At 46.4% G+C, this 16,472-nt stretch overlaps 1 protein-coding gene across 2 annotated transcripts in view; it reads left to right on the top strand.

The window, feature by feature from the left end:
• FGFRL1 (fibroblast growth factor receptor-like 1) overlaps positions 1-16,472 on the top strand; it is a 315,064-nt gene that overhangs the window by 234,987 nt on the left and 63,605 nt on the right. The window contains exon 3 of one of the 2 annotated variants that reach the window (XM_015414335.1): positions 6,268-6,396. The exons of the other annotated variant lie outside the window; for it this stretch is intronic. Within the exon in view, the coding sequence (XP_015269821.1) occupies positions 6,268-6,396 (129 nt within the window). The remainder of the gene's footprint in view (positions 1-6,267; positions 6,397-16,472) is intronic. 2 annotated transcript variants of the gene reach the window in all.

Genomic DNA, 16,472 nt, shown 5'->3' with positions numbered 1-16,472 from the left:
ACACCATCTTCACAGGTGTTTTTAAACATTGCTGGACACTCCCTGCCCAAGAGAGGAGGCCCTCCCCAAAATCAACTCTTTGATTGTTTTTATACAAAACCTTTCATTTTTATAACAGCATTTTGTTACATTAGTGATCACTCTTTTTTTACATTTCATCCACACATTGCAGGAAAAAGCTGCCCATCTTGTACATCCTCATTAGTGGCAACTTTGTGTGCGGCACTCATTCCTCCATGAACTGGGCTCTTCCGTGGCACAGCAGACTCAGCAGCAGCAGCAGCAGCATCAGGCCAGCTGCAGAATAGTGCCCCCCCTCCCTCCCATTTTAAAGACACTCCCCCCCCCCGCCATCCCTCAGGATGAGGGTCTCTTCCCCGCAGCAGCCTCAGTCCCTTCTGGCTCTGTCTCCCAGGAAGAAGAACAGCTTTTCCTGTTGTACCAGTTCTCTTATTCCCCAGCCCTCTTCTTCCCTATTGGTCAAAATCAGCACCAAAACTTCCCAAGGCCTTCTGGGATTTGTAGGCACAGCCTCCTCCTCCTGCTAGCCATGGGGGTACCCCTGATTGCCCCCCAAGTGCCTAGAAGTCCACCCCTCCAAGATGAGACCATGGAGGGGTCACATGCCACCCCAAAATGAAACAAAGTGTCAGTCGGGCTGACCTGATTGGCATCGGTAAAATTTCCAAAAACACCTCCTAGTGCCCCCAAACCTCTCCTGCCACCCAGGGCTTCTCAGGGAGGATGGGGGCACTCTAGAGTGCTAGTCTGCACTGCAGGGCCAGCATTTTCATTCTTTATTTCCTTATGATTTTATTTCATTAATCCCCCCCCCCTATTTATAAAGGTGGTGTGTGTGCTGCTTTGGACACAGGTGGAGAAACGATGAAGGGCAGGATCTGGCAGACCTGGCTCACTCGCAAAAACTCATTTCACCCAAACTGAATGACGTAGCCTGCAGATGGGGAAGAAGGGGGAGGCTGGAGTCTTTCTCAGGCAGAGAAGCTGCAGGGGGAGGGGACTCGCCTGAGTGAGCAGCGAGGCGCCTGATAAAAAACCTCAGCCTGTGGCAGCCGTTTAACAGCAGTCAGCTGCAACAGCTGGAGGATGGTTTGTGGATTGGTTAACTGAGGGATCAAAACTTCCTGCCTCCAACAGAGACCAATGAATGGTCTCGGAGCCTTTACTGCACCTTCAGAGACGCTTGTGGATTGGGTGAAGCCTACCCTGCCTCCCTCCCTGCACCTGAAGGTGGGCTGCTTTCTCTGTCGGGAAATCAGAACGTTGCTGACCTCCCTTGGATACAGGGTGGGAGCCTGAAAGTTATTTCCCTGCTGCTTTCTGTTTTTGAAAGGGAAGAAAAATCACCTTTTCTTGTTTCTCTGTTTTTGGCATGCTTTTAGGGATCACAATGGGTGTGTGGGGGGGTGGATTCTCTGTTTGCATGCTGCATGGCTTAAAATGGGAGGCTAGAAACCGAGGCTGGGGCTCTGGGTGGATTTTCTGCTTTCCTGGTGAGTGTTTAAATGCCCTTTGCTGAAACGGTTAGAAGGAGCTTGAGTGTTACGGCTTAAACTGTGTTTTTGTAAAAAGCTGATTGCTATTGAAGGGGCTGTGGGGAGACTCTCCACTCTGAACCGAATCTGCCGCCCCTTTAAACGGGCTGGAGATTCCCTGGTGCGCTCTCTCTCTCTCTCTCTCTCTCTCTCTCTCTCTCTCTGCTAATGGGGCTGGTTTCTCCGCTCGCTGCCTGCTTTGCTCTAATTCTTGCAAAATGGGGCTCCCTGGTCTGTCAGGGAAACAGCTGCTTCGGAAGGGCCTGTACACTTTCGCTCTCTGGGGGGTCTTGGGAAATGGTTGCTTTGCTTTAGGGCTTTCCTTTAAAAGGGACACTTCCTTCACCACCCCCCGCCCACCCGCCTCTCTGCAGCAGACAAAACTCTGTTCCCTGTGGGTTAGGGGAACATTTTGGGGAAATGAGCATGCTTGCAAGCACTGGCTGCTTTGCTCTGGGGGTTTGCAGGGGGCGGCTGTCTGGCTGGGGGGGTGGGCTTGGGGGCTCAGGGGAACCACCTGCATCTGGGGAGAGGGACTTCTCACACACCCTGGGGGCTCTGCACTAAACACAGCGAGCACAAAGGCATTCTCACTGTACAGTTTTCAAAGTATCCCCAGCCCCACTGCTGTTTTTCAAACTGTTCCCTTCTACAAAACACAACCACATACAGGGGAAAATCCAGTTTGCATGCTGTGTTTCTGCCTCTCATACAATACCTTTAAAAACTTCAAAACGCACCCCTACCATATCTCCCAATATCCTTCTCTCACCCAACCCCCAGCCAGACGCTACACTGTTGGGGAAAGCCAGCCCGTGGCCATTGTGCTCCCTTTGGCTGACACCCGCTGCCATCTTGAAGCATGACCCTTCGGGAGGTGGTGTCAGCTAGCTGCCATGCTTTCTTTGTTTTCTTTCGTCCCTAACTTTTTGCGCAGCCGCACATGCTTGCTTTGCTTAGCTACCGTGGGTAACATAAGGGAGGCGCTCTTCCCCCCCTCCCCGCGAACTGGCTCAGCAAGACAGCGCTATCAGTATAACCTTGAAGGGAAGGGAAGGCTTGAATTCCACTACGGGTGTGAATATTTCTACTCTCAAGGGATTGGGGTGAGTCTCCCGTTCATGATTTAATATCCCGCCTGGAGAATTCCCACGCGCGCACTTGGATTTCATTTGCTTAGCTAGATGCAGCATCAGAGTATATGTATGGAGCCCCTTGCACTCTTCGTTATTCCTGACAATGTACCTGTACCACTTGGCAACAGACCAGTATTCCAATAAAACATATTTTCAGGAGAGTGTGTTTGCACCTGCTTGCTGTTGACCCTGACAGGTGGGATTTCCGCCGAGTGGGGGATGGGGCACCTGTCACAATGACTGACATGACAGAAGGTACATCCATGGTCCTCCTTGTACAGCTTGTTACAGCTTTTCAGCCCTTGGGCTTTCTTTTTTTCTGTGCTGAGAGGGTATGGAATCTAAACTGGCCTGTGCATTGTGCCTCTTCAGCCGTTTTAACCCTAACCCCCAATTTTTGGGGAAGGGAGGACAGGTGAGCAGTTCAATTTGCAAATGTCCCTTCAATTAAAATACTTCCCAGCATGTTATTACCTAGAACATTACCTAGACAATAAAACCTTACATTTATGAGATGCCAGTTTGCTAAATGCAGGCCCCGTTCACACGGAACATTTGCTGCGCTAAAGATATGGATGATAGGTGGATTTTCCAGGCGCGATCACACCGCAACATCTGGGAAGCATAGTGCACCCGTGACTAACACGTGACTTCTTGCCGAAGATATGGAGTAAAAAACTAGTACATACGATGTGCTAGTTTCCGGAAAATGCGGGGCAAGGGCGGGCGTCTGATCCACTGGAATCCCGTGCCATCCGGTGCCCACCCATGTCCCGTCGCAAACTGGATGTTTGTTTTTTTTATGTCTCCACAGGATGCGCACAAACACCCACCGGCACATGCGCACACTGTCTTGGGGGAGGGGGACACAAACATGCCACAGAAGTGGCGCCTAGCGATTGCCAGTGTGATCACGCCATGCCGCTTGTTTGCCGCACTGCAGGATAGCCGTGTGATTGGCACCTAACGGCATACCCACGGGACCTCCACGGGACATGTGATCGGGCTGCCGTGCATTACTTTGCTCTTGGTGGCTGGGACCGCAGGAAGGTTTTTACCTGGGGGGAAATACCTGCTTTCTGAAGTGGAAGAGGCCAGGATTTTACCATGTAATTCCTTATAGTGTACACAACTTCCTTATTTTATTGACTTCTGCTGATCATAGAGTCAATGCCAACTAGTGAGCAAGCGCATGTATGTCTCTGAGACACCCAATTAGCTCATTGTTGGGTTGCTTCTTGCCAGTAGTGCTCTTCCTCCGAATACTTAGCATCCAAAATGGCACTGCAGTGTTCACATACCATTCCCAGAAAGGAAAGGCACTTTTGTCTAAGAGAAGAGAAAGCTTCTAGCTCCTGAAGTGGCATCCACTTAGTCAAAGAAGGTCCTTGAGAGAATTTGGGGGGGGGGGCAGCCAGAGGATTTTCACTCTCCCTGCAAAAGCTTTTTTCCTATTCTCTTTGGTGGATTTTTAATGGCTTCCCTGTGGTGGGACATGGCATAAGTATGGGATTCTTTCCTTACTCATAGACCCTGCTTCCCCCCCCCAAAAAAAACCCCTCTTCCTATTGGCTTGTCTTTTATTTTTATTTTTTTTGTCTCCATGCTGTCTCATTATGGGGTACAGCTAAGGCCTAGAGTTTAAGTCTAAACTGAAGAAGAAAAAGGCACTGTGGAGGGGAAATTTCTTAACCAATTAATTTGGAAGTATTGAAGCCTGAGAATGTTACCCTCTTGAGAAGAAACATGCACAGGGAAGTGGAGGGAGAGAAATTACAAGCCCTTTGTCACACTGCCCCAAATATCTGCAAGTGCTACAGTTTTGCAATTCTAATTTTGCTTTCCTTGAGACCTTGTTCTTCCTTAGAAGTTCTTGGGAACAAAGTCAGAAATAAGCATCGTAAAGAGTACAAACATTGAGTGCAAAGAGGGTAGACTGAGTAATTTTCAATCATTGATTCGAATTACTATTAAATTCAACAAGGAAAAGACTGATTTAAATCAACTTTTCCATTAATATTTGTAACATTTCTAGTGTTCAAATCTAATATTTTAAACATGTTAATTTATAACTAAGCAGAGTATTTTACAACACTTAGGAGATTAAATTTTGCACAGCAATAGATAACTTGATCTCCCCTGATTTTAGAAAATAATGCATATACTTAAGGAATGTTAACTAAAAGTAGATTGCACACACACACACACAAAAGTATACATGGCTCCTCTGACCGTGTTCTTGTGGGCACTTTGCTCCAGCCTCAACTCCCTTCCTCTGCCTCTGGCATTTCTGTTTTGCACCGGGGCTCACTGAAAGCCACTGATCTTGTGCAAAGGGAAGAACCAGCGACAGACGTCTCATATTCAGCAGTCCTTCCAGGTTACCAAGGCTAGACATTTTATTTTCAGGACTTAGTTAACTAACAAATTACTCATCAAAGTCCTAAAGGCTGTCGAAGTAGGTTCCATCCAATCCCCATTGTATTGTAGCAGAAACACAGACTTTTCCCACTTCCCAAATGATTTCTGAGATTCGGTTGAATAATACCGAAGAGGATATTCTTTGCATGGCTGTAGAGGAAGCTTCTGCTGTTCACAGCTATTTTAGCAGCTGAAGTGAGTGATGTTTCCAGGGGCCTGGCCAGCCACTTCCACTTGTCCTGGGGAGTGATTTTGTCCAGAACCTCATTGGCAAGTGTCTGCTATTACAGAACCTAAGAAGAAGTGCCTTCTGCCCGTCTAGTCCAGCATCCCTGCTCCACTTAGCAGCCAACCGGTTGCTCTGGAAGGCAAAGCAGACGAGGCCTCTTCCCTCCATGTTGCTTCCTAGCTAGGGTTACCAACCTCCAGATAGAGGCCGGAGATCTCTCAGAATTACAGATTATGTCCAGAGATCAGTTCCTCTGGAGAAAGTGGCTGCTTTGGTGGGTATACTTTATGGCATTATACTACACTGAGGTCCCTCCACAACCCCCAAACACCGCCATTCCCAGGCTGCAGCTCCAAATCTCCAGCGGTTTCCCAAGCAGGAATTGGCAACACTATTCCCTAGCAGTGGGTATCGGAGACTACGACTTCCACAGTGTGGAGGTTTCCATTGACCACTGTGGCTGTTAGCTGTTGATGGACTTCTGCATCAATCTGCCCAATTTCCTCTTACAACCATCAGTGCTCATTATATCCACTGGCAGTGAATTTCTTAATTTAATTACTCATTGAATAAAACAGTTTGGGGGTTTTTTTTGTCTATTCTGAATCTATCAACTTCATTGGTTGCCCCAAAGTTCTAAAATTATAGAACAGGGAGAAAAAGTTCTTTTTATCCACTTTTTCTACCCCATGCATAAATTTATAAACGACTACCGTCTCCCCTGTTAGTTGCCTTTTTTCCCCCTAAACTGAAAAGTGCCAGACTATAAGAAAGATGCTCCAGTCACCTTCGTTTCTCTTTTCCGTCATTTTTCCACCTCTGCAATATCCATTTTGAGATACAGTGACCAGAACTGTACACAGTGTCAAAAGAGACCACATATACAAGGGCATTGCAACATTTTCAATCTCTTTCTTTCCTAAAGATCCCCAACATGGAGTTTGCCTTTTTCATCAATGCCAACCACCAAGGCAACATTTTCATCAGAACTATCCACCACAACCCCAAGATCTCTTTTCCTCTCAGCCTCAGCCATTTCGGACCCTTTCAACAGGTATTTATAGTTCATATTTTTTGCTTCTAGCTGCCCAAATAGCCCAGTTTGATCTGAACTCATCAAGTCTTGGGAGCCAAACAGGATGGTCCACGGTCAGTGGCTTGGATTTCTACAGTTTCTACTAATTTACCCAGAACAGATTAAGTGGCCTGTAATTTCCTGAGTCTCTTCTAGACTGCTTTTTGAAAAACAGTAACATTTACTTATTTTCCAACATGGAGGGTGATTATAGCAACATGTTACTGGTTAACAAATCAACAGTTTCACATTTTAAGTTTTGTAAGAATCCCTGGATGTGTGTCACCTGGACCTTGAGACGTCTAGTTTGGTAGTTGTAGAACTCAATCTCTTGTCACCTCCCTTTGACTCAGTCGTTCAGGTGCCCTTCCCAAGTCAGAGGCTCCAGGACGGGGTTTGTCCACCCCGTCTCTTTCCATGGTGAAAACAATCTGCCACCTCCCTTAAGCAATCTTTTCATCACTTTGTCATCCAGTGGCCCAACCACTAGCCTGGCTGGATTCCTGTTATATTTGAAGAAACGTTTACTGTTCATCTTAATGTTTTTAGCAGTCCGCTCCTCAGATTCTCTTTGAAAGGTACGCAGACGGAGAGTGAATCCAGCTAAGCATACTTTTATTGGTCAGGAACAAAGACACCTAGGCCGGCTCGCAGGCCGGCTTATATTCCTACTGAAACCCACCACCAAACACCCCCCCACTCCCGATAGGCTATTTACAGTGACCGAGAGACCTATTGGCCTCACGGCCTGGGACCTAGCCCTTTCATTGGGCCTGGCTAGGATCCTACTGGCCCATTGTCTTTTGGCATGAAGCTTGAGGTGTTTGTGCCTGGGCAAGTCCGGGCATGCCCGGCCCTGTCAGGGCTCGATACACTACACTCTTTAAATGCTTTTCCTCCAATCCTGCACTTTAATAATGGCTGGTACAACTCTGTGACCGTGTCAGATTCCCATGTCGTCACGGCCGCTTCTTCTTCTGTCCTTATATATCGCGGAAGGGGAAGGGAGACTCTTAAGGGAGAAAAGGAAGTGGAGGCTCCTGCGCGACCCATTTGCTACTTTGTTACCTGCAGGTTAACTCTGCCGGTAGGTGGTTCACACTGCAGTCCTCAACAGCACAGTTACACCTTTTCAAACCATTGAATCTCGTGGGCTTAGAGGGTATGTCTCTGCTGAGGACTGCACAGTCCGTGTCTTTTCAGATATCTCCCAGACCTCAGCAGCGCCTCCAATGTAGCGATTGTCTTCCGGAGTTTGTCCAAGGCTTATTCTGGGTTTCTGGGCACTTGTCCATCTATTCTGTCATAATTTTGCAAATGTTTGTGAAAATAGGCCAATTATTAATAAATTGTTCAAAGCAATCCTCTTCAGAATTCCATCATACATTTTGAGAGATTATTAGTTTGGATTTTCCTGCTCTTATCTGTGAAGCTGAAGCAGAATGGTGGATCTGGAAGTATTTTGGCATCTTCAGCAACATTTTATTTTCTTCCTGGAAAAGTGCTTCACTCTTTGGGTAAGATATGCGCTGAATGATGGCTACAACCTTAAGTTATCTTATTTATTTAGAAAAACTGTATGCTACCTCTCCAGTTAATCTGTCTGAAGCACCTTGCAAAACGAAACTTAATAACATAAAACTCCATCAAAAGGTAAAATGCCCTAATTATCACTCGACTTGATGTGTGGTAGAATTCCGTGGTTGATTGTTTGGGACGATTTATTACAAATTGGCCTAATAGGTTTAAAACAATGCTCACTCTAATCTGTGGAGTCCTGTGAGCAAAAATTCTACTTTGTGAGCTACTTTCATTAAAGCTGTGAGTGAGCGATCTGGCTACTGCAGAAATTAGTTTGCTCTGGAGCCCCATCTTTCCTGAGCGGAGACAAAAAAGTGTGAGCCGGAGGCTAAAAAACTGTGAGCTAGTTCACACTAAGTCAGCTTAGAGAGAACACTGGTTTAAACATGTTGTTTTCTTCTGTACGTCTCCAAATCTTTTTATATCTGCAGCAGTGGCAGTGACAGGACTGCTAGCAGGTCACTTGGGTCTTTTGTTTACTGCCCCATTTTTAAATATTCTGCTGCAGAAGTTTTTCCTCATGTATCTATTGCAGGGTTCCCCATTGTGGTGCACATTGTGCTGCATCTGCTGACATCTTTCTTGGTGCCCACCAAGTGTTTTGTGATCGGGAAGCCGAGTGACCCTCCCTTGGGGCAACTGCTTTTTTATGTCCCAAATGTGAGGAATTAGGACCCTTAGGACCACTGGAGAATGGAAGATTTGTTCGCTTACTTTTTATTTTATTTATCTTTAAATTTATATCCCGCCCTACCCCGAAGGCTCAGGGCGGCTAACAGGAGGCACAAAGTGCCCAGAAAATATCAGTGCTCCATTTGTCACAAGATGGGGTAGATCTTAATCCCAACGGTAACATTCCCATGGTCTGTCATCCCTCCTCCTGCCAGGGTCACCTCGCACCCCAAAGGAACCAGGTGGTGGTGGTGGTGGTGGTGGTGGTGCGATGGTGCATAGATAGCAATGATGGAGTGGTGGTGCTGGTGGCGGCTCCTACTCAAAAGCCTGGTAAGAAGAGCTCCATCTTGCAGGCCCTGTGGAACTGAGAAAGATCCCGCAGGGCCCGGATCTCTTCCGGGAGCTCCTTCCACCAGGTAGGAGCCGCCACCGAAAATGCCCTGGCTCTGGTCACTGCAAATGTAATGTCCCTGGGGCCTGGAATTTCCAGGAGATGACAACTCCCTGACCGTAGTGCCCTTGGGGGAACATATGGGGAAAGGCGGTCCCTCAGGTAGGCTGGAACCTGGCCATAAAGGGCTTTAAAGGTAAGAACCAGCACTTTGAAGCGAATCCGGTACGCTATTGGCAGCCAATGCAGCGCTTTCAGCACAGGCTGAATGTGGTCCCTCCTAGAGAGACCCATCAACAGTCTGGCTGCAGCATTCTGCACTAGCTGCAGCTTCCGGATTTGCAACAAAGGCAGCCCCATGTAGAGAGCGTTACAGTAGTCTAGCCTCGAGGTAACCGTCGCATGGATCACAGTGGCCAGGTCATCTTGGCTAAGGAAGGGGACCAACTGCCGAGCCAGCCGAAGATGATAAAAGGCCGACTTGGCAGTGGCTGCCACCTGGGCCTCCATCGTTAAAGAGGAGTCCAGGTGCACACCTAAACTCCTAACCTCTGACGCTGGCACCAGAGGCACCCCATTGAAGGTCGGGAGACCCCAACCCTGAACTGATCCAACTCAGGCCCAGGACCTCCGTCTTTGCTGGGTTTAGTTTCAACCGGCTCAGTCTGAGCCACCCAGCCACAGCCTGTAACGCCCGATGAAGGTCATCCGGGGCAGAGTCCGACCGGCCGCCCAGCATCAGATAGAGCTGGGTGTCATCGGCATATTGATGACACCCAAGCCCACAACTCCAGGCAATCTGGGCAAGGGGGCGCATGTAGATGTTAAACAACATCGGGGACAGCACAGCCCTCAAGGGGATGTCTCTGGGACCGCTGGTCCCCTATCACCACCCTTTGTCCCCGACGTTGGAGAAAAGAGGCAAACCATTGAAGGGCAAACCCCTGAATCCCCGTGTCGGTGAGGCGGTGGGCCAGCAACTGGTGGTCGACCGTGTCGAATGCAGCCGACAGATCTAACAACACCAGCGCTGCCACACCACCCCGATCCAGATGCCTACGGAGATCGTCAGTCAGGGCGACCAGCACCGTCTCCGTCCCATGACCCGGGCGAAAGCCAGACTGGTAGGGATCGAGGACAGAAGCATCCTCCAGAAAGCTCTGTAGCTGTAATGCCACCGCCCTCTCGATGAGTTTGCTCAAATAGGGCAAATTGGACATCTACATGCTGATAGTTGGCCAATTCGGCCGGGTCCAAAGATTGCTTTTTCAATAGGGGGCGGGCCATCGCTTCCTTGAGTGCCCCAGGGAATTGTCCGTTTGAGAGGGACATGTTGATAATCTCCCGCAGGGCACCCCGAAACCCCTCGTGGCCGGCTTTAATGAGCCAAGAGGGGCACAGATCAAAGTTGCATGTGGTTGGACGCACAGATACGAGCAATCTGTCAACTTCCTCCAGACTGAGTTGGTCAAAACACTCTGAACCAAAGACATGCAAGGGGCCTCAAGTTCGCTCAGTGTTTCAATCGTGGCGGAGAGATCGCGGCAGAGCACTGAGACTTTATCTGCAAAATAGCTTGCAAATGCCTCACAGCCAATATCCAATTCCCTAACATTTTGCCTTCCCTGTGGCAGAGCTGTCAAAGACCGAATTGTGCTAAATAATTGGACCGGGTGTGAGCTAGCAGATGCAATCATGGCCGCATAGAAATCTCTCTTTGCGGCTTTGACTGTCATCTCATAGGCTTTCATAAACGTCCTATAAGATGCTCTAGATGCCTCATCGTGAGCTCGGCACCACCGTCTCTCTAGCCGTCTCAGTTCTTGCTTTAGCTCGTGCAGCTCTTGGGTATACCAAGGCGCTCGCCTAACACGAGTGCGCAGAGGGCGTCTGGGAGCGATCTTGTCGATGGCCGAGGAGAGCCAGACATGCCAGTCCTCCACCAGCTCATCCAACGAGCCGCCAGGGGGGCTTGGATCCCGCCGAAACAAGTTGAGAGAGTCCCAGTGTCGCCATGGTCGACACCAAGTCCGTAGCCCGGCTAGAGGCTGCATCCTCAGCATGAACGTTGAAGTCACCCAGGACAATCAGCCTAGGGTGCTCCAGCGCCCAGCCTGATACGGCCTCCAGCAGGGATGACAGTGCGTTAGGCAGTCGGTACACCAACCAGATTGCCAAACTCTCATCAGCCTCCAGCATCAAACCGACACATTCAACGCCCACGATCTCTGCCGATGGAAGTGCCCTGAAGGAGTAAGCCTCCCGAATGAAGATAGCCACTCCTCCCCCCGCCCCCTAGTCAGTGACTGGTGGAGGACCGAAACCCCAGGTGGGGCAAGCTGGGCGAGAGCTACCGTCTCTCCCTCCCGCGCCCAGGTCTCAGTCACACATGCCAGGTCAACACGTTGTTCCTGTACAAAATCCTGAAGGGTTGTCGTTTTGTTGTTAATAGACCTGGCATTGAATGCTTCAGGCCACCATTGGAGTGGATGACAGAGAGCAGCAAGATCCACTCCTAAAACAGCAGATTAACCCTAACTAAATCTACTGCTGCTAAAAACAATCAGAATGCTGTTATAAAAATACTAAAGATTCCTTTCTCGGTGGTCCAGGAGTGGGACATTCCTACCCACCCTGATTTCAGGGGCGGCTTGGCGATTCACAGGTCAGGGTGCAGGACAGGGTGGTACATGGAAGTACGTTATACAGAGGCAAATGTAAAGTAATCATAAAGGCAGAGGAAAGGAATTCCTAAGTGTAGTAAGGCCTATCTTATGGCGCAGTTAGTTGTTGTGTTAACTGTTATGGTTAAAGGTCAGCATTGTCCTGGGCTCTGTTAGGGGGGAAGTGTTTTCTTTTCCTCTGGTAACAGGTTCTGGGGGTGACAAGGCTTGATTACAACTGAAAGTGGGCTAGGGGAAAGGCCCCTCCCCCCGGCTGGATCAGATCTGAGAGATCGGCCCTGCTGAATGAGGAGGAGCCTAATCCCAAATGTGAGGAATGTCCCACTCCCGGACCACCAAGAAAGGAAGCGTCACAGTAAGTGAACAAATCTTCCATTCTTGGTGGTGGCTCCATCCTGGTGGAATGAGCTCTCAAAAGAGATCAGGGCCCTGCAGATCCTTTTACAGTTCTGCAGTGCCTGCAAAACGGAGCTCTTCCACCAGGCATTTGACTAAGGAGCCGCATCATACACCGAGGAGTGTCCTTGTGCCCTGGCTTTACCATCTTTACCTTCACCTCTAGCCTGTGCACCGGCCTACCATCGCTGTCTCTAGCCTATACCCACCGCATAATAAGGGAGCGGACTAAAGTGAGCGGTATGAAAATTATAGTTATCATACAGTCATATATGTTTGCTCTTGTTTTATCTGATAATGTTCCAGCGTTTTAACTGTGTTTTAATTGATATTTATATTATATGGTTATATACTTATATAGATTTTAATTATATTTATATGAAATTTTGAGTAAGCTGCCCAGAGCCCGCCTTCATGGGGAGGGTGGGGTATAAATTGAATACATAAATAAATAAATATTTGTAATAATTTTTCCATCAATTCTTCATTTTTCTTGTCTTTATCAGTTTCATCTTTTTTTCTTTTATCCTTCAGATGTTATTCAAATTTCCCATATACTATTTCCATAAGCTTTTCTATATAAGGATTTATAACTGTCACTTTAAAATTATATAAATATAACCAAGCTATATAACTATCTGCTATAGGAAGAGATATTATCTTAAAACTTTATATATATTATCAATTTAGGAATGCAGTAGATAAAAAACAGGGCATATAACTTATTTTCTAATCCATTTCAGAACCACCTATTGAAATTGAAATTTACTAAGAGGTTTACTAAGAAATTAAATTTACTAAGAAATTTAAATTTACTAAGAAAAATAATAAAGGGAAAGGAAATTGGGGATAGGGAAGGAGGATAAAAGGGGAAAAGAAAAACCCAGAACAGTCTTTATTTAATATTATTTAAAATTATATTAAGGAGGCGGGGGGAGATAAAAGAAAAAACATAAAATGGAAAAAAAGGAATAAAAATATATTATTTAACTTTTGGCTCTTAAAAGTCTATTGTTTATATTGAATTTGTATACACCCAGAGAGAGTCCGGAAGATTTTTTTCTTTAAATGAAGAAGGGGGGGGGGGGTCATCCAGCAGCTGTGTTTTGCTTTCTGAAATGCTGATTCCTTCCTGTCATCTTAAAAAAGAAAAGAAAAATAATCCAAGAATCTGAGTTTTCTCAATGCTTTTATGTAGTAAATAGTATATAAAATGGAAGAGAATTATGTCTTCCTGTTAAGCAGTCCATTTGTGGAATCTGCCAAGCCGTTCCTTTTTTCTTTTTTCTTTTTTTGCTGTGTCACAGTGGAGCCAGGCTCCAACTCTTTTAAATAAACATTTTTATCCAGAAGAAAGAGAAAGGGAATGCAACCAGTTGTTTAGTCCACAGAGAGTGTGATCTCCAAATATGTGCACTGAGATCAATATTCAAGAAGGTAAGAATACAGATTTGTTCATCTACTTTTAATATTTCCACTGTTTTTTTAATTGAAACTTTATTTTTTAAGAGAAATAGTTGATTAAACAAAATTCAGTTGCTTATCTCTGCACTATAAATCTGTAATTCTCTGTTCCCTGAACAGATCATAAATCTTCAGAAATTTTCTTACCAGTGAAGACAGGAACTGCTGGGGTCTGTCGCCTCCCAGAGCAGGTTATATTTCCAAAATAGATAAGTTGTAATTCCAAATAAATCCTTAATGGTTAGTCTAATGGTGAGCGATACAGTCACAGTTTTTTAGGAGACAATTGAAAGCAAAAAATATAGTAAAGATGAAAATAAAAGTGGGAGAGGTCATCCTCGCCGGCAAAAAACCTCCTTATTCTATGCTGACCTTGTGTTAATGGAATCCAGGTGGGGTCCAAATATAACAGACCCCCCCCCCTTGGGTTCACTTATCGGTTGGGTCTCCCTCATACAGCAGATACAAAGATAGAGGAATACAGGATAAGACCAAAATGGCTCCTGTTCAGGTTGCCATTTTCCCCAAAGTCGAATATAGCCCTTTTAATATAAATTATATATAAATTTACCTTTATACACACACACAAATGCCAGAAGAACCTCATAGATGAAAACATCGCTGGGTTCATTTATGCCACAAATTTGTTTTTACACTTTTATATTAACAAAGAATGTAGCCCTATTTATATAAAAGTACAAAAACAAATTTGTGGGCATAAACGAGCCTAGTGAGGACCTTCTGGCATTCGCTGATCCTTAAAGCAACCCTATCTGGTAGCAGTTTTGTTGAAAGAACAAAGAGTCTTTTGCTGCTAAGTCACAGTACTTGGAAAGTAACTTCATCTTCATTTTGGGGGAATACGGCATGTGCTTTTGATGCTCGAATTTAGGTATCATAACAAACTGGGCTTAGAGAGAAGGCTTCCCAAACCAGGAAGTCTTCAGTCTTGGAGGGGGAAGGAATGCAGGAAGCCAAGAAGAAAGCAGCCGCCATCCAAGTTATTCTGCCTGGGATAGAGGAGTTCAGTGTTCATTCCCACACCTGATTTGGTCTATTTGATGATGAAATATTTGTTTTATGCAGCTACTATGAAACTTCCTGATTCTGTCATTGCAATGAACCCCTCACTGCTAGGCTTTACATGGCGCCTCTGCTCCGGATTGTGGCTTGCTGTGCTGCTTGGCCTTTTCCAGGGTAGCAGCTGTGAGTGAAGTGCTCTCTGCATGAAGTACAGCCAGTCAAGTGACCGACTGTGTTGGTAGAGCCCTCCAGTGTTGCCTTTCTTCAGTTAGAATCCCTATTGGGATTGGTTGCTTAACGATGGGTTTCAGTTGGAGAGGAATTATTTCCAGGCTTATTGTTTGGGAAGTAGCACAGGGGTAGGTGGAGTGTCACCTGGGATGTTCTGGAGCCCTGCTGGGGCCACCTCGTGTACTTGGGAGCCTCTAGGGCAGGGGTGGCCAAACGGTGGCTCCGGAGCCGCATGCGGCTCTTTCACACCTATCGTGCGGCTCCCGGCAGGGCGGCTATGGGGGAGCGAAGGGGAAGGCGTTCTGGTGGCCTATTGTTCTGAAAACCAGAGAGGGTATAGACCATCTCGTGGTTTGTTGTTTAATGTACTGAAAAAGTAGAGGATTCCCTCCCATTCCTGGACTGGCTTGGGTGGGCTAATCCTGTACAATCTCCACACACGTTTCCAGGGAAGTGTTATGCTTTATTAGACTACAGGTCTGTTACCATGTCCACAGGGTTATTGTTAGGAATGACAATAGGGTGGAAACATAAGAAGTCGAATGTAATAATAATAGTAATCCCTACATATAGCAGGATGAGGCAAATGGCTAAGCAAATGAAATCCGAGTGCGCACACAAGAATTCTCCCGGTGGGAGGTTACATAATAAATGGGAGAGTCTCAGTGCCCCATGAGAGCCGAAAAATTCACACCTGCAGTGGAACGCAAGTCCTCCCCCCATCACAAGGTCAGACAGATAACTCAGTCTGGCAGCACTGGTTCTCACGGTCTCCCTATCGCTGTTTACGGCAAGCGAGCAGAGCAGCGAGCTAGCTATGAGGCATGCGCTGTAGCGCCAGGGTCAGAGAAGGGAGCAAGCAAAACATGGCAGCTAGCTGACACAGAGCCACCATCAATAGCACCAGATAAAATAGTGCAAGCAGGGTAGAGCAGGGGAGGCTGATGTAATTAGACATCTGCCACCTCCACCAAAGGCCTGGCGAAACATCTCTATTTTATAGGCCCTGCGAAATGGTAACAGGTCCCTCAGGGCTCTGATCTCACTTGGGAGAGTGTTCCACCAGGCTAGAGCCAGTGCTGAAAAGGCCCTGGCCCCTGGTTGAGGCTAAGTGAATGTCTTTTGGGCTGGGGATCACCAGCAGATGTTGATCTCATGAGTGATTTTGGGGGAACGTATTGGGAGAGATGATCCTGCAGATATGTTGGTTCCAGACTGCACAGGGCTTTGAAGGTTAATACCAAAACCGTTTATTCTCTTATAATTTATATCTCTTTATTCTCTTATATTTTTTTAAAACACTTAACATTAATCTTCCCTTGAATATTTTTAATATGAGCTATAATTTTGTAAATTTATAGAAAAACAAACTTAATTATTACCAATGTTAATCAATTATACATGTATAAAGATTCCCTAGACCAATTTTATAATTTGCAGTTATATGAATATATATATATGAAAAAGGGGTTAAATATTCCCCAGCGCATCTTAGTCAGTTGCACATAAACAAGGGCCCCCTAAACCAGTCTTATTTATAGGGCTTAATGCTTTTCTTCTTTTTGTGATTTCCTCTTTTCAATAAAGTCTTGATTCTATGTCTCTTTCCC

Source organism: Gekko japonicus, unplaced genomic scaffold (assembly GCF_001447785.1).
Source record: "Gekko japonicus isolate JY-2015 unplaced genomic scaffold, Gekko_japonicus_V1.1 scaffold1365, whole genome shotgun sequence".
Classification (NCBI taxonomy): Eukaryota; Metazoa; Chordata; class Lepidosauria; order Squamata; family Gekkonidae; genus Gekko; species Gekko japonicus.
This window is presented reverse-complemented; position numbering and strand designations above follow the sequence as displayed.